Raw genomic sequence first — 20,713 nt, 5'->3', positions numbered from 1 at the left:
GTTAAAGCCCGTTTCTAAATATGTTTTTTTGTAATTTGTATGGAGCATGACTTAAAAAGCCTTTAAGGTATTGACCTCAAACTTTAAATACAGATGAATATCATTAAAGAGAAGTGCAATGCATAAAAACCATACAGCTTGGTTCAGTATCAGTTTAACTTATTGCCCTGTTATTGTTCACTAATTTTGTGCAGTAATAAGATATCTATAAGAGCTTGGTTCCTCCCGAAACCATCCATATCCGCCCAAGTAGGACTTGATTTTGGCCCTTAAAAAGCAAAATATTGTACTAAGGGAGAAAACTCTCACCCTTTAAAACAAATGCTTACATGCTCTGAATTGAAAGTGGCCAAAAGCCATAGGAAACAACTTTGTTCTGAAAGTTTTGTATAATTGTAGTGTTTTCTCCTTTTGAAAAATATGGCTACAAGTTTTAAATAGAGAAATGTCAGTTGAGTATATACCCTCATTAACCTCTTGTATTAATGATTCTTTTCGTGTAGGTATTTTTTTAGAAATTTCGGGTTACCAGAAAGCCGACGGATCTTACGCAATATGGAAAAGAAGTCCAGCGAGTTTGTGGTATGTTTATATTGGTGTTTATTTATTTTCCTCCAACACTAACAGATGTACCTTATATATTGTAATAAGTAGGTTAGGTATCCTATCGCTTTCATTTAACATGTTTTATTACAAGCGTTTTACACAATTTAACACAATATGTATACATTTTTCATATTGTTCGTGGAATCAAGTAATGGTTATTTCTACTTTTCTTTATTTCGATTGAATTGATTGTATAAAGTTTACAAAATAAAGAAAAAAACACATTGGGATTTTCTAAAAAATAAAACATTTTTGAACATAATACATATATGTCTATGCGTTGTTACACAAAAAGAGGATTGTTTGAAAAGACAGATAATATGATATGAACTATAGAAACTGATTCTGTAATGATAACTTTGTAAAGTTCAAACTACATTTTCGTAAGAAAATAGCAGTTTGACAAAGAATATTCATTAACAGTAGTGCAATGAGGAAAACTTGTTAACATCTCCTTGTGTCAGTGCTTATGTGCCGTTAAGCTGTTGCCCATTATATTGATTGTATTGGACTGTCTCAATTGATTCAAGACAACGATGTTTATATTGTGTTTGAACCAAGTGTTGACAAAAAAATCAAGTATCTTTACATTTGAACAATTTTAATTGTTAAAGGTTGACGGCATTTGTTGCAAAAGTATTCTGCCAAGCCGAGAAGGTAGTAGATGGAATTACAATCAAGGATAGCTTATTAGAGACTCTGGAATATATCGCTAAAAACCAAAAAGGTGCAGGACACTTTGTGGATAACAACCCTGTTTCGGATAATAAAATGCAGGTGTGTTTGAATGTAAATGTCTGTCCCATATAAATTCATTTTCGCTGTGGATTGTAAATTGTAGATAAATGATAAATAAATATATTCCTAAATCAGCAAAACAAGTACGAAGTATAACAATATATTGATTGTATAGTCTAGCAAACAATTATATTACACATGCTGGATGGAACGGTAAGAAATTGAAAAATACGTACGTATTGGAATTTTGAAATTAAATTTAGTTTTAACTTTATTTTTACATCGACTGTGAAACAAGTTATAACAACATTTTTTTTAACACTCTCGTTGACAAGATGCTATGCGAGAGTGTGGTCTTGTGTTGTGTTATCTGGTAAAAAGGAGAGCTTAAAGGAAACCCACTTGTCCGGCTTACTGACAACAAACTAAAGTCCAAACAAAATAAATGCATGTGAAAAATAAGGCTCCTCAATTAACACCGGACATGAAAAATGAGACGATGCCTTTTTAAACACCAATGCCTTTACATACGAGATATTACTCGTCGTCTTTGAATTTACAACACGAACAGACAGGCAGATCTTATTGCTTCCTTTAATTGTTTTAAAATTGTTCGAATAAATGAACGCGGGTCACTATATTTATATATTTATCAATAGTCAATATTCAAACTGAACATTCTTCAACTTGTATATCTTATATATCATGTTGCAAGGTACTGTGAAAAAAGCAGTACAACATATCATTTTGAAATAAGTTTAACTATGTACTTTCAAGAATGATACAAATTATCGTAAATCAGCGCAATCATATGATCGTTATACGTGTAAACGTTGCGTCAATGCAAGATGATTTAAGAAGAGCGTATAATTGAACTTATAATGCGATGTCGTTGCTAAATGTTCATGAAGTTTGATCTAATACGTTATTCAAGATTGATCAATTTTATAGTATATCGTCCATTAGTAATTCATTTTATATAATTTATAAGTACATTGCGGCTTTTGAGCTGCATACCATTGAACTTTGAAGGATATTTTTGTTTTAGGGCGTCCTTGGCAAAGGTGATAGAAAGGTAGATCCCTCTTTGACATCATTTGTGTTGATAGCATTACAAGAGTGCTCGGGAAGGACAAAGGTAGACATTTGCTATTTGATCGGAAATGTTTTTGAGAATGTATTGTTGTAATGTTAGGTGTTGTTCGAAAATCGTGTTGCCATTCTAAAGTAAGCAATGTCAGGAAATATAAATATATTTATACACAAAGACATGATTATACCCCCTCAAACTTCGTTTCGATATTGGGGCTGGTGGGGCCAAGGTCAAGGTCACTGTTACTAAAAATAGAAAAACGGTTTCCGGACAATAACTCATGAAAGACTAGACGGTTTTGAACAATTTTGGTACACAGGTGTAACATCAGAAGATATAGATCAAGTTCGAAATTTGGGCTGGTGGGGTCAAGGTCACTTTTACTAAAAATAGAAAAATGGTTTCCGGACGATAACTCATGAAAGGCTTGACAGATTTGAACATTTGTGGCAGTAACCTTGAAGTTATGGCCTCTTTTCAAAGGAATGATTTGCAATTCCTGTATCCAGGCGGCATTTGGGGGTATTCGTCACTCCTGCGACAGCTCTAGTTTTTTTGTTTATGGCTTGCAATAAACATTTTACCCTACGTTCAAATCATTTGGCAATAGATAGGTTAAACAATTTCGGATTCAGCACTCTTATTTAAATGAGTGACAAAATAATATCATTTTCGAAAACATTTATTGATTTTTTTTTTCCATTCCCGATTCCAACCACTAAATAATGGGATGGTTTTCAACAGTGCGCTGAGAGTTTTTATGTTGATCAATCTGTTGTAGGACGTTGAAGGGGTTGTTGCAAAAGCCATTAATTATCTGGAGAATTTGCCACTAGATATTCAGCAACATAATAAATACTTGCTTGCCATCACAACTTATGCTCTTGCCCTGAGTAACAGTAAAAAGAGAGGAGAACTGATGAACCGTTTGTTAAATGCCGCAACAAACAGTGACGGTAAGAGCAAACTTTTCGCTGGCTTTCATTAGACAATATCTACATGGCCCAGGAAATGTATCACAAGTGATACAAGATTATAAATATTTCAGATAACATTAACTCTCGACTTTGTTTTCAAGAAATTTCTGATTTTCATCGACATTGTGTGGGCATTGTCTGCTTGTTTGTGATCTACATATTAGTTTTCTTGAAAAACAAATGCGAGGTATAATTAAAACAGTTGGGCCCAAATAAATACAAATACATATTATCTATATAATGCAGGTATGATATATTGGTCCGACCATAATGGAAATGCAGCTGATGTTGAAACTACTGCTTATGCTTTGCTAGCTTTTCTTAAGTTTGATGATATTCGAACAAGTGGGAAAATTGTGACATGGTTAACGAGTCAAAGGAAAGCCATTGGTAGTTTTTCCTCGACACAGGTAAGGAAACTAATTATAAACTTTTACCCATCCATTTCATTTTGTGCATTGCATGTTGATTGTATTGATGGAACAATTTTATTGAACACGTAAAAAAATAATAAAAAAAAATAATGAGGACGTATCTTTTTGAAGTTTTCAAAATGCTTCAGCTTGTTTGAATGACATTTCATTTTATTAATGTGATGAAAAAAAGAATTATGCCATTAAGAAACTTATGAAAATGGCATATATTTGTATTGATATATAATACAATGCTTCAAATTCATTCTAGGACTCATCTTATTTTTACCATTCGTTCCCTTGCTTTAAAATGTATTATGATTGTTTACTATTTTCTTTGTTCCTTTCTAGAAAAATCTTATGTAGTGCTTTATCTTTTAGAAATTTGAAAGTCAGTTACTTTATTCGTATATAGGGCTTAATTTGTGTTTGAATGATATATTCTTATCGTAAGTAGTGCTTAGTTTCATGGACATATGTTAGTCAAATGAAGTATGTAGTTTATCCTTGTTTAAGGGCATTAGATATAGTGCTTTATCTTGGTTTAAAGGTCTTATGCTAATCTTATGCATTGGATTATGTTATTACTTAAAATGTATCCAAGTAAGTAGAACAAGGCACGAAATGTCGAGGCTGTTTTTTTCTTAGAAATAGTGGACACTCGAAAACCTGTAATTACAGCGTTAAGAGTAATATTTTTTATAGAAATGAACAATTTTAAATGATTCTCATTTTTAAAGGGTCAGCTTTAAAACATCGAGTATTCGAAACAGCTGTTAATAGTTTTATTGTATGAATAAATGATAACAATAACTCAATTTGATAATTTATTTCATTATTGGACAGAAACATGTAAGAATGTCAATTCATGTATATTTTGTACATATTTTTTTTTATATCTACTTGCTTTCAATATGTGTTGTGTTTTTTTTTTTCTCTTTTTTCATACCGATTTCACTCGTAAACTCGAAAAATTACATTTATGTAAATTTAAACATACTTGTAAGGTAGTTTAACATTGAATTGTTTTACAAATAAACTTACTTCCTCTTATTTTTACTTACAATGCTAATGGATTATTGGGACATTGCATTAAATTAACTTTGACTTTTGATTTGCATAGATTTGTAAAGCCATTTCGTCACTAGATAAAGTGAATGAGTATCCAGCCAAGTAAATATGCTCAAGCTCTATGGCCCATATGATTGCTAGAGATTCCATTCTTTTTGCAAATACCGTGCTGTATAAATAAGTTAATGATTTGCTTGCACAATATACAACTATCGTTGAGCTCCAACGAGCTTTGTGAACGTTACGTTGCGCGATTACACGGACAATTCCTGCTGATGGTATGTATACCTGATTAAAATCCATCAATTGTCGGTAGGATATGCTGTGTTTTCTTTATGACTTGACTTGGCTGGCGCATATCAACGCAAAATCTTATGTTATTTGCCTTGGTATTGGAGAAGGTGTGACCACTATCGGCGGCACCAAATCCGTAAGGCCGTCTACTCGTTCTGTGAGTAACTCATTGTGCAACTGGATGACAATAGGATGTACATTGGAAGGATCAAGGTACAAGTCTATCTGCTTATCCTTCAATCGCCAGTACAGTAACAATTGGTTTGTATATCGGCCTTGCTTGTAACATGTATGTAACCTGTGGGTATTGCTTGTATTACTTGTAAATTGACAGATGTAGCATATTACAGCAAATTGTTACTATTGCTTGCAATTAAAAGTATTTGGGCTGGAGTATATTTCTCTTTTATTACAATGACAATTTCAAGCTTCACCAAAAGTTTCACTTGTGATTAAGTACCATAAGCGTTTACATTCCAGCTTGACTAATGCATTTTTGGTTTTGGTTTCGAAATGTTGTAAGTTTATTCGTCTAAACATTCACTGATGATCCAGAGTCTATCAAACGTTTGATCAGACGTCCATTGATTGTCATATTAGTGTGCGGTCTTGGTTTTTTTAAGGTAATGTTAGGTCCAAATGCATAATTTGTGTCACTTTGGTCACTGTCATCACGTTCAAAAAAGTCATTTTAAAGTGTGTGTTTTTTTAGGGGTTATCAGTTTTGAGCGACAAAACTTCTCCAAAAGATTGTTCGTGTGATAATGATTACAATCATTTTCAAACGCTGAATACTTGAATGTGTGGGGTAGTTAAATCAACGATTTCGCCATTTATTCGTTTTCTGAATGTCCGGTTTTTCCACACGTATTATCTTTGATTTTAATTTAAGTTTTGTTATTTCATTGGCTATCTCACCTGCACCAAGTTTGAGTTTGTAAGCATCTTTGTCTGAAAGATCAATTGCTCGTACGTATTTGATAAGTTATTCGACATCTAAATTACCTGTTTAAGCGACAAAATATTGTAGAAGAGAAAGAATTCGTGACTTTAATGCATTGTCTTTGTCCGCAAATTTACAATTTTCATACAGTTTTAAGAGTCGAGTGTGATGTATATCAATCAGTTCATTGGCATCTTGTTTTGCCTGTTGAAATTGTTAGACTTTAAATTCCGTGCACTTTTTTGGTGCAAAGTAATCGTTCACTTTTGTTAGCCTTGTCTTGTAGTCTTTACATGTGTCCGGCAGAATATCAACAAAAATGTGTTGACGGCAAAGTAAAGGAGTATTGCTCTCTTCCGTTTTTATCCTTAAAATCCTTACCCAATAGCAGGTTTCAAGTCTACTTCACCATTTTTTACACCTGGTGTCTCCCACCAGTTTATTCACAACAAAGATCGAAAACACTTGACTAAATGTTCCATTCTAACAAACGCCCGCTTAAACGTATCATTTTCAATAAGATAAAGTAAGCAAGAATCATCAAAACTCACTTAGCGACGCCATTGGAACACATTCGTATCGTTTAATGCCTTTTGAAACATGTATGTTACGCCAACTATTGTTCTTTTTGTACTTAAAGTATTATGTAGCATTTATTCAGCTGACTGTCCATTAGCTAAACAAAAACTGTCTATTCTTAGAGTATTTGACGATCCATCCTTTAAATAATTGATAGTTTGTAGAATAAAATAATTTTCCAAATTCCGATATTCTATATAGAGTTAAAAAGGAACAATTGGTAACGTCACAAATATGTTTTAAATTTTCTAACTATGTCTCATTTATATAATATGGATTCAAACGAATGTTTGAATTTTCGATCAAACCTTTGGTATTTGAATTATCAAAATCGATAATTTCAATTATTTAAATGACCATGCCAATTGAGGGTTTAAGGACCAAAGTCTTGACTGCCTAGTTGTGTAATATTGCTTAAATTGCCTTGATGATATGAATGGCATATGCTAGTGATGTGCTTTAAACTGTTTTCCATGTTTCGACATAACGTTCGTGCTTTGAAATGTAACTGTGTGAATATATGTATACTAAAGGTGAGTAAATCCACGTTTGTGTTTGTTTCCCATAGTTATATTTAGTAAAGGTTAATCCCAGAACGTTGCTGCAAGTCCGACTGAACGAACCTCCGTTTGCGCATAACGTCATTTAACTAGGAATTTACGTACTTCGCCGAAAATTTATGCAGTGTTTACAAATATGAAAGCAGTGGAAATAAAATAATTCAGTTTTGTGTTTTGTTTTTCAAAATGTATTGCATTTTGTATGGATATATTCTTAAAATGGAGAATTTCAGAGACTAATTTTGGGAAAAATTAAGGTCCGTAGCGGGTACCGGCTACGGCATAGAAGGGGAGAAAGGTCTCTGCTGTTATTATAACCAATACTTATAGTTAACTACAACTTCTACAATATGCGATTATTATTTTGGTAATTTAATATTCGTATATTCAATCGAAAGATTAACAAATTATTCGAATACGACGTTTTCCATTTGTTTGACTCCCTAGAAGACAAAATATACCATTCTTTGAGTGTTGAGTGAATGGGATACCGTTTTCTAAAATAGTGTGTCTTCTTTTTTATAAGGACATACCATTACTATATTGCTTTAATAGTATTTAGATTTTGCTATGGGTTTATCCTATTCATATCTAGTTTTTGGTATTTGTTTAAAGGACATATTCTTATCGTATGTTGTGCTTGATCGTTGTTTAAGGGATATATATGTATATGTTATAGTGTTCGACCTTTTTTTAAAAGTCATTTCTTAATCTTACATGACTCTTTGCTATTGCTTAAAGGACACCGTAGTTGCCCTACAAGCACTAGCTGAGTACAGCGTACGAACCTACAAACCAGAAGTGGACTTGAACATTGTAATCCGAAATGGACCAACATCAACGATGGTTTCCATAACAAATGACAATGCTTTGCTTCAAAAAGTCATACCTGAGGTAAATTCACTTAGGGTGTTGTAATTTAACAACTTTGAAATCGGAGATATATCAACGATAGTGTTACTTGGTTTGTTTTCCTGGTTAATTATTTATATTATAATTTAAGATTGATATTTCTTCCAGCTCCTGGTTAAGGGTCAAAACAATAAATTCACGGTCACTGTTAGTGGCAGTGGGACGGCTAGAATGAACATTGAGCTTCGCTGGAACAGGAAAGCGCTGTTAAATGAGAAATGTTATTTTAACGTCTCGTCAATTAAAATCAACGCGGTGAATCCGACATTTTCTGGATCTTCTCAAGACAGGTTCCGAATTATTAATGAGTAAGTACATGTTTAGCTAATTTCTTTTTATCATATGAAAAACTTGTCAAAACTATTTCAAGGTATTCAAAGTAAACTGGGTATACATGATGTTTGTTTAAGATACAACTAGCAAGGTCCATAACTCTGGCTTGAACAATTGTTGAAATATGCCACTCTTTTGACTTACAAAAATCACGTTTTAGTTTTTCTTATAAATCGGTGTTATTATATTACTTGTGCCATTTTAACTCGACATATTACAGCTGGCCACCACGTATTGTTTTATTAAGTTCTCTGAATGGGGAACATATTGTCGCCGCCTCGTCTATCATTTCTTCCGTCCAATACATATTGATGCGGAGAATAACTAATTTAAAACAACTGAATAGATATCAATGAATACTAGACAGATAACAATAGAAACTAGAACAGTGACTGAAGACCCTAATCCTACCGTTATCCATTGCTCATCATCTCCCCATTTGACATTTACTGGATGCATTAATGAAAGCAGTAACTTGTTCAGACTTTAATCTCAAACAGTACTGAGGGTTTTAAATAAACCTGGAATATATAAAACAATGAGAAGGAGAGAAGTGTGCAAAAGCATTAATCCATAAGTCTAGCCTCAGCCATTACTGATTGAACGCCGCTTTACCATAAGTTTGGCTTTTTTGTGAGGAATTCACCTCAAAATGAATTTCAGGCATTTAGTTCAAACGTTTTCAACAGATAGAGCCAGTTGAGGTATACAATGCATATTCAACACGACTACAACTTTGGTTAACTATTTACAAGAAGTTGCTCTTTTCTCATTTAATATATATATATTTGCCTGTAGCACAACTTGAAAAGTCTTTGACTTTAAACTTCTCATCCGGAATATCTTAAAGATAAATGCAATGCAAAAGAACCATAACTCTGTTTTTAGTATCATGTGTCTACATATTTTTGTCCGAAGCATAGCTAGGGGAAGGTATGTCAAACCCCATACATAGAAATATCTTAATAATGATGAGGTAAGTGACCAAAAAACATAACTCTGTTTTCTTAACAGTTGTAGCCCTTTGTTCATTTTTTCAAAAGTTATATTTTCTCATTTGCACTTTTTTTCCGAAAGAGTATCCTTTTGATTACCAAACATTGTTTCAAACAAAAACCATGCAAAATGTAGTTAAAAACCCTTGTTAAACAGTTTGAACTAACCTCAAAGTGCATGTCCAATTTATTGTCGAACATATAACGAGCATGCAATAATGTATTATACTGCAGATTTTATTATGAATAGTACATATGCACCAATACAGAAACTTGCTTTGTGTAAATGGAGTACATGTCATGCTTACACCGATGTTGCTCGTATATATTTAGACAATGTGAAGTTGTTTTTTTCTATTATACATTGTAACTAGACTATGTCATGTATGATATCATATTTGACTTTATGTTCTTTGACTGTTTCCTATCCGTGCAACGCATTTGTTTTATAATATTTTGAACAAATTACGTATGCTTTTTGATGATTATATCTTATCAAATCGATTAACGCATTTTTACTTTCTATATGTCATGGTCACGTTATTTAGGTTATTTTACCTTTATTACGTGTGACTCGTGTTCTTAGAATTTTAGGTAAATGAAAATCACAGGAACAAGCCCAGTAGTAAATACAACCCTTTTAATATTTAAGGAGTTATGGACCTTAAGACATTGAATGAGATAACCAAGCACTAGAAACACAACAATACCTCAAACAGACCATACATGCTTATTTAATAAATAAAAGGACATGTCACGTATGTTATTTAAACATTTTAGTCATGCTACCATTTGTATGTATTAAGACTGTGAAACAACTGCTCTAAAAGCAGCCATTTTAATATTTCTAGGTCGTGCGATGTGTGTGGACGATGCCCTGGTGACGACAGAGAAAATGAAAACGACAGGATAGACTATGAGGACGTCGATGAAGCAGTGCACAATGAGCGCAGTAAACGAGAGGCAGGCAAAGAAACACCTCAAAAATGTGTTACATTTGATGTCAAGTATGTATGATATTCTGCCAAAACAATTTGTAAAAAGAAATATGTTTATTTGAGACGTGTATCCTTATATACAGGTTGAATAACCTACCAGTACAAGATGTGAATACGTTTTAAAAAAAACAACTATGTACACAGTTTTTTCTAAGTGCATGAGGTGTTCTTAAAGTTTCGTAGACATATCCTTTATGACAACTATTTAGATTTTCCTTTATGACTATCGTTCCGTTTTCTTGGAAATTAAAAACGAATCAATAGTTTGAATATTTTATGTGCCCGCATTTGTGCTAATATGCAATGACCTACATATATTTCGCACTTTCTTCTATACGTTATTTGTACTAGTATGTAGTGAATCAACTATTGCTAATTGTCTACAGGACCATCAATGGTGTTATGTCGCTAATGTCGATCGTGAGAGTAAACCTTGAAACTGGTGTGAAAGCAATAGAAGACGACTTTAAAGAGGTGGGTTAGAGCTATCCGAGCGAACTCAATGGAAAGGTGTACTTTGCGTCCATGATCAACAAAATATATATAACAAACATGTCCCTAAGGGAATAATTCATGTTAATACGGTAAACATGTATGCGAAAATTTAACCGAAATACTCCACTTACGACTAAAATAAGGCTAACGTTTTATTGGGGAGGATCATGTTTAGAGCCTATCTTACGGTTCACTGGGAAGGGGTTGCAAAACCTTAATTGCGCCCTCTAACGTCAAATTGTGTATCCATCACTCTTACTTATATTTAAACTTTTACGGGGTCATTACAGTATTGTGTACAGGAGTTGTACCGAGTATAAGCAGGATCGTGAACCTGGTAACCGATCCAAGAAGTCACTTCTCATGCATATTTTTTTAAGAATTTAGTACGGTATAGTTATATGGCCATTCATTTTCTTAAACATTAATGTTATATATAACAGCAGAACAAGTTGGTGTTTATACGTACATCTACTTCTCTTATTCAATGCCATTAATATATAGTAATTCTTTGCAATTATGACTGCATTGGCATCTTTGGTACAGACACAAATTTCAAGTTTTAGAACGTAAACTTTGTAGAGCATGGAACCTATTGAATGATGAGAGCTTGACTTCGTATGTTAAATTTATCACCTTTTTTCATCTTGAAAAAATGGCTACACAATAAAAAGGGTGTTTCTACTTTTATTGCAGCTAATATCGAATGGAGTCATCGACAGATATGAGATGCCGGAAAACGGCAAGAGTTTCGTGATTTTCTACGTTGATAAGGTAAAGAAACGTAAACCTGGTACCAAGGATTCTTTCTGAAAATAGGGTTTTATGAGCTTGACTGTGTTTTCGAAAATGTTATCTCTTTGGCATCGTTGTCGTTCGTTCACAGAAACTATAATTTGTCCACAAGTAAAAAACATTTCTAGATACGCTATTGAAACTTGGTAAATATGTGGCCAGAAACGATACTAACATGTAAATAAACCAAGGTCACTTAATTCTGGCTTTAAAAGTTGTGTAGTTACGTATCTGTTTGACAGAAAAAAAACAAGAGAAAAGCATTAGCGTGCTCTCTGCGGCGCTCTCGTCTAATAACTGTTTTGAACGTTAAATATTGGATCAAAAATGTATATCTAAACATATATTTTACAGAATGGTGTTATAACTACATGCTACAAGCCGGAGTATTTACTATATAACTTATAAACCGTATGAACAGTCATTTCTATTATGAAAGCATAAATTTACATTTAGATCAGTCTAGACCCGAAAAAGTTCATATTTAGACTGGAAGATCATTTCAATGGTAGTACAGCGTCCCGACAGCCTGCGACAATCGTTGTCTACGATTATTACCAACCAGGTAAAGTCTTTTCGACTATAACAAAGAACGTGAAAGCCATTTTTACGACTTTATTACAAACCAGATAAAACTATTTAACCACTCTCACAAACCTAGTGGAATACTTTTTACGATTTTTACAAATCATGTAAATGCCGTTCTTGTTTATAACAATTCAGTTCTAAACAAAGCAAACTATTTTTATATTTATTTTATATTAAATGAAATAGGACTGACAAGTCTTCAATCTAGCTGAAACAAGTAATAAATGCTCTCAGAAAACGTGACCTTTTTAAAAAATATAGAAACATTTCAGCTGGGTTAGAATTTGATATCCGTTTTATGTTTGACGAATAGTTAATTTTATTCAAACAAAAAGTAATATCATTATAAGCTTTTTAGCACAACTGCAAGTCATTTCAGATCAGTGTGTTTCTGAAATAGCAAACATCTGGGCTGGTATTCAATATTGTTCTAATTGGATTTAAGAACGATGTAGCTAATCGGATTACTTTTATATATAACTACCCAATACAGTGAAGGAATTAAATACTGAAAGACCCTATGATTAACTGAAGTTGCATATTGAATACTACCCCAGATTTTAAATTGAGTATCATTCACAAAATAGAAAGTAGTTTTAAACGTTATCATTGTGTTCGGCTATTTGTGGTAATATTTTATTTTTCAGATCTGCAAGATGTCATCACATATTCATAATCATAAGAACATTTCAGCCTTTCAGTCAACGATTGTTTCAATATCACTGTCAAAACTAATAATATATATCATTTGTTTAGAAATGTGTTCACACGCAGATATAAATAAATATGACTTATCACTGCTGATTCGACGTTCGTATTTATATCCTGAAAACAATATAATTAGTACATGAACAATCGTTGCTGCTTATCTTTATTCACAATAAATTGCATTGTTATTATTGAATAAAAACAGACACCATTTTGGCTAAAAACTGAATAGTTATTGATATGTATGTGTTTCTCTACTTTAGAAAAGAAATGCATAAAACCCTATGGCATCGGTTATATTTATGGACAGGAGGTTGCCTTCAGGTGTAACGAAAATAATGAACAGTGCGAATGTCTGCAAAGTAAGTCTGTACTAGTATCAAATTTAGATTGCATATATTAATACAAATGCCCACTCTATGCGCTTGTCCTGACATACTTTGTTAACATGTAAGTTAACGAATTTTTGAGTTCATCGCTTTAAACAGGGTGTATCAGAGCCAATTAGATTCAGATATTTCATGCACGATTTTACAGTAATTGATGTACGTCACTGAGTCGATTATTCTTCCGTCGTGACATCATACGTAATGATCTACTTACCCGAGTTTCAACGATAAAAATCAATGTCGGTTAAAGTTCATGTATAACAAATTAAATAACTTCACACCCTCTGCACTCACCCACCCGAATGCACTCAGCCATTGAAATGTCTACAAGGTGTGTAAAGTGCTTTCAAAGTAACAAGAGGCATTAAGTTAATGATGTACAATAAGGGGCCATTATTCTTTTTGATAAAAGATATTAGCACACTTGTTAGATTTAGATAAGAAACATTATATGAGAGAATTTTGCTCCATTTTCTGTAGAACGCCACTATAAAAAGCAACCATATACTTAGAAATCAGTAAAGACACACGGGCATTCTACGACTATTTTGTATATATGTAATCTCTCTTTCAGGTCTGTGTTCATCTCCTGTTGAGAAGGAACTGTTCGATTACACTGTCGAGTTTAGCAAACTTTCTAAAGATAAAAAGGCGCAAAAGACGAAACCAATTGACATGATCAAAAATTATGCATGCAACATGGAAAAGGCGAATTTCGGTATATGTCTTTCATTAAATATTATGTATTAAATGTTTAGTTTAAATATATCGTAATTCCAGATGTCCAACTCAAAATTGAAACAGTTGTTCCATGAGCTATAACCGAAATGGTCGCAATTGGAATTATCTAAATTAATGAAATCAAATATGAAATGGGACATACCGTTAAACCGTCCCAAAAAAAGCTTTTAAAATGCCATGCTTTCCTTAACTATGCATATCAACCAAAAACCGGCTCTTCTGCAGTCCAGGAAAAAAAATAAAAAAATGGGAGAACAAAACAAAAAAAGAAATTGAGTACGCATACGATTTTTGATAAGACGTTATTTAGTGGTCGGTAAAAGGGAATTGACACCAATGACAGGCTTCTAGCATACATAATGCTTTCCGACAAGGTCACTTCCGGTTTATTTCCGCAGTTTATTTCCTATCTATCGTAACTTGTTAAAAGCACTGGATTACAGGCAAAATATATTAATTGGTGAGTAAAACTTGTATGGAACATATTTTATCCATTCTTATATATATTTACCACTTTTTGTGAATGTCAATAAAGTTTTCCACGTTCATATTAGACTTCAGTACACATACAAGTGGGTTGGTAAAATAGCAAAACAAATTGTTAAACATAAATTCTTAGTCGGATTTAAAGACTTCAAATACATTTTATTTTTATAAATTACGTATTAGATTATACTTTGTTGAGTTTGTTTTTTGATTTGATAAATGATATGTTGCTATTTGTGTGTGATAAAACTTTTAAACAGTGATGTAAACGAAAATTGAAGTATAATGTGATTAAGAATGGTATTTAAATACTGACTGGTGTACTGTATATAACAAACCTGCAAGTCTGCAGGAAATGAGTTGTTAGAACAATATTTAAACTTTAATATTGTTAGTTAGAGATTTCGTTTTTTGTTTCCAATAAAACACTTATTACACTTAAGATCCATCTCACATGCCATTACTGTAGCAGCTTAAATCCTCGTCATTTTCACAAAAGTTTATTATATTATTCTCTTTCCATGTACTTTCAATGTGCAATTACAATTAAAAACTGACTCGCTGACCTCTGAATATGTTGATATTATGTTGACATATGTTGTTAACATGTATGTAGAGTATATAAACAGCCGCTTTAGATCTTTGACATTTTTTTTGTTTCTTCAACCCTACATTATTGGGGACAAAATTAATGTCCAAATGTTATAAAAAGTTGTCTGAACTCGCATAATTCTGTTGTAACATCCATGATGAAACATGTATTTGATTAATTTCAGACATGACCATCACCATTCTGGATGTTTGAGTCCTCTGAGTCGAAGCTCAACAGGAGAAGGCAGTTGATACAAATGATCTGGTTACAAACTATACTATATCAGTGGTTTTACAAGAGGCCTTTGTTGTGAAAAACACGAGAGACAGATTTCATTCAAGAACAGACATAAAATAAATGAAGTGTCAATATGAATAAATAATATTTCTGACTGCAAGGACAAAAGAAATACACACAAGTGCCATACAAACATTCATTTGGAACAAAGGTCAAATGTCGAGATACACCTGAAACTTGATCTGATTTAATGTCATGTAAAACTTCTGTATGATATTAAAAAGAGTCACATATTTGCTGATCTTATGTTTTATTACTCAATTTCGAAGAGCTTATTGTATCACCTGTCATCCATAATTCTTAAATATCCAATTTATGTGTTTATATAATATTTTTATTATGTCGAAGTCATAGGTATTGCTGTTTAACGACGTACCTTCATTAAACATGGTACGACGTTGACGTCACTTCCTTTCTATGAATGTTTATTTATCTACTGATTAAGGCATTCGGTTAAAACAACATAACGTGTTAATGTTGTGATTTATATTTTATTTGAGTTTTGGCAAATTCCAGAAATATCGGCTTTTGTTTATATTTTCTAATATATATATGTTACCCTTAAATCATCAATATTTCTTTACTTAAGAAATTTCATATTGCAATATACATTTGATATCAGTGCATTAAACTATAAGATACAGTTATTCTGATATCTTAATACTGAACTTAATAATAGTGTTTGGCGAAATCAAGAAATTCTCACTTTCATTTAGAGTTTAACACTTTTAAACAATTATTCCCTTGTCATTGTAAGACATTCTGAATATGTGGTTTTTGGTAACTCAAGAAATACCGACATTAATTTGTTCATTTTTTCTTTCAACATTTTACCCGTAATCCCATTTTACAAAAGATAATGTGCCGATATATAAGGTATATCATAGTGCTGTAAAATGTTTATCAAATACAGTTATTCTTTTTATTCTAATTGCTTAAGCAAATTTTGATACAGAGACATTCCGGAAATTCATACTTTTGTTTCCAATTTTCAACATAGTACCCCAAAATTTTGCACCGTTGGATGTTTGTATACACACACATATGCAAAAATATTTAATGTGCATTTTTCTCCTTTATTAGCAATTTAAACCACAGGGGCTTCTGTGTTTAAGCACATGTTTCAAGTGCAACAGACATACTTGCTTATTGTTGATACCCAGAGTTAATCAATATGCATTATGTGCACGTTGTGTAGGGTAATTGCGTATCTGACAGATTTAATCTGGGTCGATTAGCTCAATGAAGTTGCTTTGAGGGCTGTCAATCGCGAGCCATGCAAGGTAAAAAAGTCGACTACGCCCATCACTGCACCGAACATGAGGATGTAAAAATGCGGCAAACGTATGACTTTGCTATGACTACAGCTATAATCGTTGATGAATTGGTTGATACAAATGCCAGTGATATTCTAGTATCATGAATACCAATACCTTAATCAGGCTGATCACCTAAGTATGTCAATGGATGAAGTAAGTTACTGAAGAAGAGTTATCTTTCAAACTAAATACAATACTGTTTCTGTTCACGCTTCAGTATACAAAGTCACGATTAGCGCAGCACATTTCGAATCAGAAATAGGGATAAAGTATGCGACGGCAGTGATCGACAAGGTCATTTCTCCAGGTAAGTGAGAGAGAGAGAGAGAGAGAGAGAGAGAGAGAGAGAGAGAGAGAGAGAGAGAGGCGTGAGAGAGGTAGAGAAAGAGAGAGAGAGAGAGAGAGAGAGAGAGAGAGAGAGAGAGGGAGAGCGGGAGAGAGAGAGAGAGGGGGAGGGAGGGAGGGAGAGGGAGAGAGAGAGAGAGAGATTGATGTGCATTCAAATAATTTAAACATTGACAATGCTAGTCGTTCTACATTGAAATCTTACGGGCAGTATATGCTTTACATAATTATATAACAACTGTTTCGCGTCAAATTATGAAAATAGGGCCACTTTTACATACAGCAATAAATCCTTTTATGATAAAATAAAATGAAATAGTATATATCAGACCGTCGGTAATGAATTAAAATGAAATGTAATGTTCACCTGTTTGTTTCCTGACTGTATCCTTTTTTAAGCATTTTTAGTAAATTGGCTACAACTATTCATCGTCGAATAAAACAAGCTTTGCATAGTTCTTCTAATTTCAGTCGTTATAAAAGTATTTTGTAATGGTTAAATTTCCTATTTTGCTATAATCCTAGTTTTATAGGCTGCACTCTAACAGTTTGACAGTTTGATCTCAATTGTTTAGAAAACAGCTGAAATAAAATGGGCCCATTCCAAGACAAAAAAGTGTCAACACAATCTTTCTGTGAGAGTGCATCTTTAAATCTTTAGTTCTTGATGTCATTGTCAACGAACTAGTATAGGGTTTGTTCTCATGTCACTAATAGTTATTGTATAAAAAGTAGGAAAACAGACAAAAGAGTCACGTTCCATTACAGGAAAAGTGGCCCAAGTGCCAGGTGACGAAATTACACTCGAGTGGAAATTCATGTGCAGACACCCAGCGCTGAAGGAAGGTAAAACGTATTATGTCATCGGAAAGGATCCTACAATCTTCAACGGGGACGGTGACAATACAGAGTAAGTGACAATACAGAGTAAGCGTATTAAAGCAATCAGTAGTACGTCTTATAGTCAATATGATGTAAGCAGAGTAAATCACGTCACAATTTCCTGGGACGAAAAAATCATTTTGATGCCATTAATGTTATATGTTTGAAGCTAATTTGTACTTTAAACATAATTCTTTTTTCTACAAGACGTATGCAAAAGATATTTTATCAGATGCCAAAACACCTGAAGTTAAAAAGAACTAACTATTGAACATAGTGTTGGTGTCTTTTTTACACTGTCGCTTATTTTAACTGATACATTTCTTCATTGTAATCTCATGGTCTTTTGTTAAATTTCAGTTTATTTTCCACAAATTATAAATTTCAAATTGTGTGAAAAGTGAGATCAATATATTAATAACGGCCAGAAATCCATAACCTAGTTTCCATTTCTTAACACGAATAAGTAGAAAACGAAGTTTTTTTTATTAGTATTAAGCTGTCTTCAAATACATACACATATACTCAACATTGACAGCACATGTCAGTTATTGCCATAACATTTCAGGGCTCGCTATGAACTGATGGGCACGACGTTGGTAATTGATCCAAATTACAAGCCGTTTGTGAAAATGGTGATGGACAGATTTGAAGAACAAATGCAGGAAAACAACGGATGTTCCCATTAGTGAATAGAACCGTGTTGCTTTTCTGTAATTGCAATCATCCAAAGTTATTCTTCATATGTTTTATAGCAACTGCAAAAAACCTTTAGTTATGTGACATTGAAATACGGCATTTAAAAAGTTAAACTGGTATAGAAGTGACATTGTGTCATGTTTTGTCAAACAACCGGGCAATGGGCTGTCATGCAACATCGATAACCTTATTGTTATGAATTATCATACAACTTGAAGCAGCGGCACGTGCCCTTATTATGCAATATGTTAAATAGAATTGTTAAACGCCTTTGACACTTTTGTGACTTTTACTGAAAATAGCTATATATGTTTAGTTAAAAGCCGTTTAGAACGCCATTGAAGAACTGTACATATTTTTTATGCATGTTTATTGATTTGTAAAGTAGCATTAGTTTAGACAGGAAACCTTATCTGCAATAAACTATACTCATTTTTCGTTCGTACTCGATGGAAGTTCGCAAGACAGTGAACTTTGTTTCTGTGTGGTATTTGTAGGAATAAAAATACTAAAAAAATGTAATGGACGATCATGACGATTTTTGAGTTTTTATTGAATTTTAAGTTTTGCAAAAATTCAGAAAGACACAATCTGTAATTACGTCGTCGATGAGTTAGCGTGCTCTGGCGCAAACAATTGAATATAGTACACACAACTCTCATTGATTAATGAACAGTTGCATCATTTGCTAACGTTGTAAAGTTACAATGCCTTGCTCAGGCTGCACTCTCACTTTTTGCACTATGCAAACACCATGATATATTTATATGGGTAGGTAGTCATATTACATCATAATGTCCTTACAAATAATGCTCTTATTGAAAACAATCGTTTCAGTACGGCATGCCTTTCGCGGGCTTTTAAAACATTCTGACAGGCGCAAACTTAGATATATTTAAATGGCATGATAGACAACGGCACAGATACACTATCAACAATTTTCATTCCGGTCAGGAAAAAACTTTAAACGTGCAAACGAAAGTGATATTTTAAACACATTTTTGTCACGATTACAGATCAACGGCGTCTTTCCTTATAACTATTCTGTTAAATTCAGTGACAGGTTCACCTCTAACTCGATTGACATAACAAAATCAGTGACACAGTTTCAACGAGTTGATTTGATTTTCATTTTATATGTTTGTGTAAAATAGAAACTCCATGAAGATTTGGTCCAGGGGTGATATTCAATATGCGATTAAAGTCAATCTTATGGTCATACATTTTTGATTGTATTCACTCTACAAGTCAGTTATTAATAAGAATCAATCCGATTAGCCATATCGTTCTTAGGTCAAATTAAAACCGATATTGAGTATCAGCCCTGATGTTATTCATCACAGGCATTTTTAAGATTTATTTTCGGTGTAACACAAAGCTTGTGTTCTATTTATCCCAAAATGATCCGTTTTTTAGCTTATGTGTGTGTGTGTGTGTGTTTCAATAAAGGGAATATCTTGAAAGACAACACCTGTTTGTCTTCTTTTACTTCCAATTACAAAATAATACTATAAATATTAATAATCGTTTGAATAGCCTTTATTTAGATGAATGGTAACTTTTGAAATAAAGTTGAATGCGTTTGTGTTCTGCATAAAATATTTTACAAAATATGAAATTAAACAAAATTGTAAGCAAGCTAGCGTTTTATGGAATATAAACAGGCACAAATTCGAATACTATTTACCAAGCATAGGTCCAAGAAAAATTAAATGTTTACCCAAAGCATCAACTTCAAAAACTATTCAATAATCATTGGTCTACAAATAATTGTATGCATACACAAGGTATATTTATAGAAAATATTTGTATCTTAACGATAGGAGTACAAGTGGAAATTTCGTTTCTATTTAATTTAAACATAT

The 20,713-nt window shown here is 32.9% G+C and overlaps 1 protein-coding gene across 1 annotated transcript in view; it reads left to right on the top strand.

Annotated features, from left to right (window-relative positions):
• LOC128215215 (complement C3-like) overlaps window positions 1–19,285 on the top strand; it is a 34,735-nt gene extending 15,450 nt beyond the window's left edge. Inside the window, exons 20-35 of the mRNA XM_052921922.1 lie at window positions 504–582; window positions 1,221–1,383; window positions 2,393–2,482; window positions 3,219–3,393; window positions 3,661–3,824; window positions 8,016–8,168; window positions 8,295–8,494; window positions 10,366–10,521; window positions 10,899–10,986; window positions 11,704–11,781; window positions 12,259–12,367; window positions 13,362–13,460; window positions 14,062–14,205; window positions 17,140–17,229; window positions 18,036–18,177; window positions 18,718–19,285. Of these exons, the coding sequence (XP_052777882.1) occupies window positions 504–582; window positions 1,221–1,383; window positions 2,393–2,482; window positions 3,219–3,393; window positions 3,661–3,824; window positions 8,016–8,168; window positions 8,295–8,494; window positions 10,366–10,521; window positions 10,899–10,986; window positions 11,704–11,781; window positions 12,259–12,367; window positions 13,362–13,460; window positions 14,062–14,205; window positions 17,140–17,229; window positions 18,036–18,177; window positions 18,718–18,838 (2,051 nt within the window). The 3' untranslated portion in view covers window positions 18,839–19,285. The remainder of the gene's footprint in view (window positions 1–503; window positions 583–1,220; window positions 1,384–2,392; window positions 2,483–3,218; window positions 3,394–3,660; window positions 3,825–8,015; window positions 8,169–8,294; window positions 8,495–10,365; window positions 10,522–10,898; window positions 10,987–11,703; window positions 11,782–12,258; window positions 12,368–13,361; window positions 13,461–14,061; window positions 14,206–17,139; window positions 17,230–18,035; window positions 18,178–18,717) is intronic.
• The last annotated feature ends 1,428 nt before the right edge of the window (window positions 19,286–20,713 follow it).

Source organism: Mya arenaria, chromosome 13 (assembly GCF_026914265.1).
Source record: "Mya arenaria isolate MELC-2E11 chromosome 13, ASM2691426v1".
Taxonomy (NCBI): domain Eukaryota; kingdom Metazoa; phylum Mollusca; class Bivalvia; order Myida; family Myidae; genus Mya; species Mya arenaria.
Note: the sequence above shows the minus strand (reverse complement) of the source record. Positions and strands in the feature narration are given on the sequence as shown.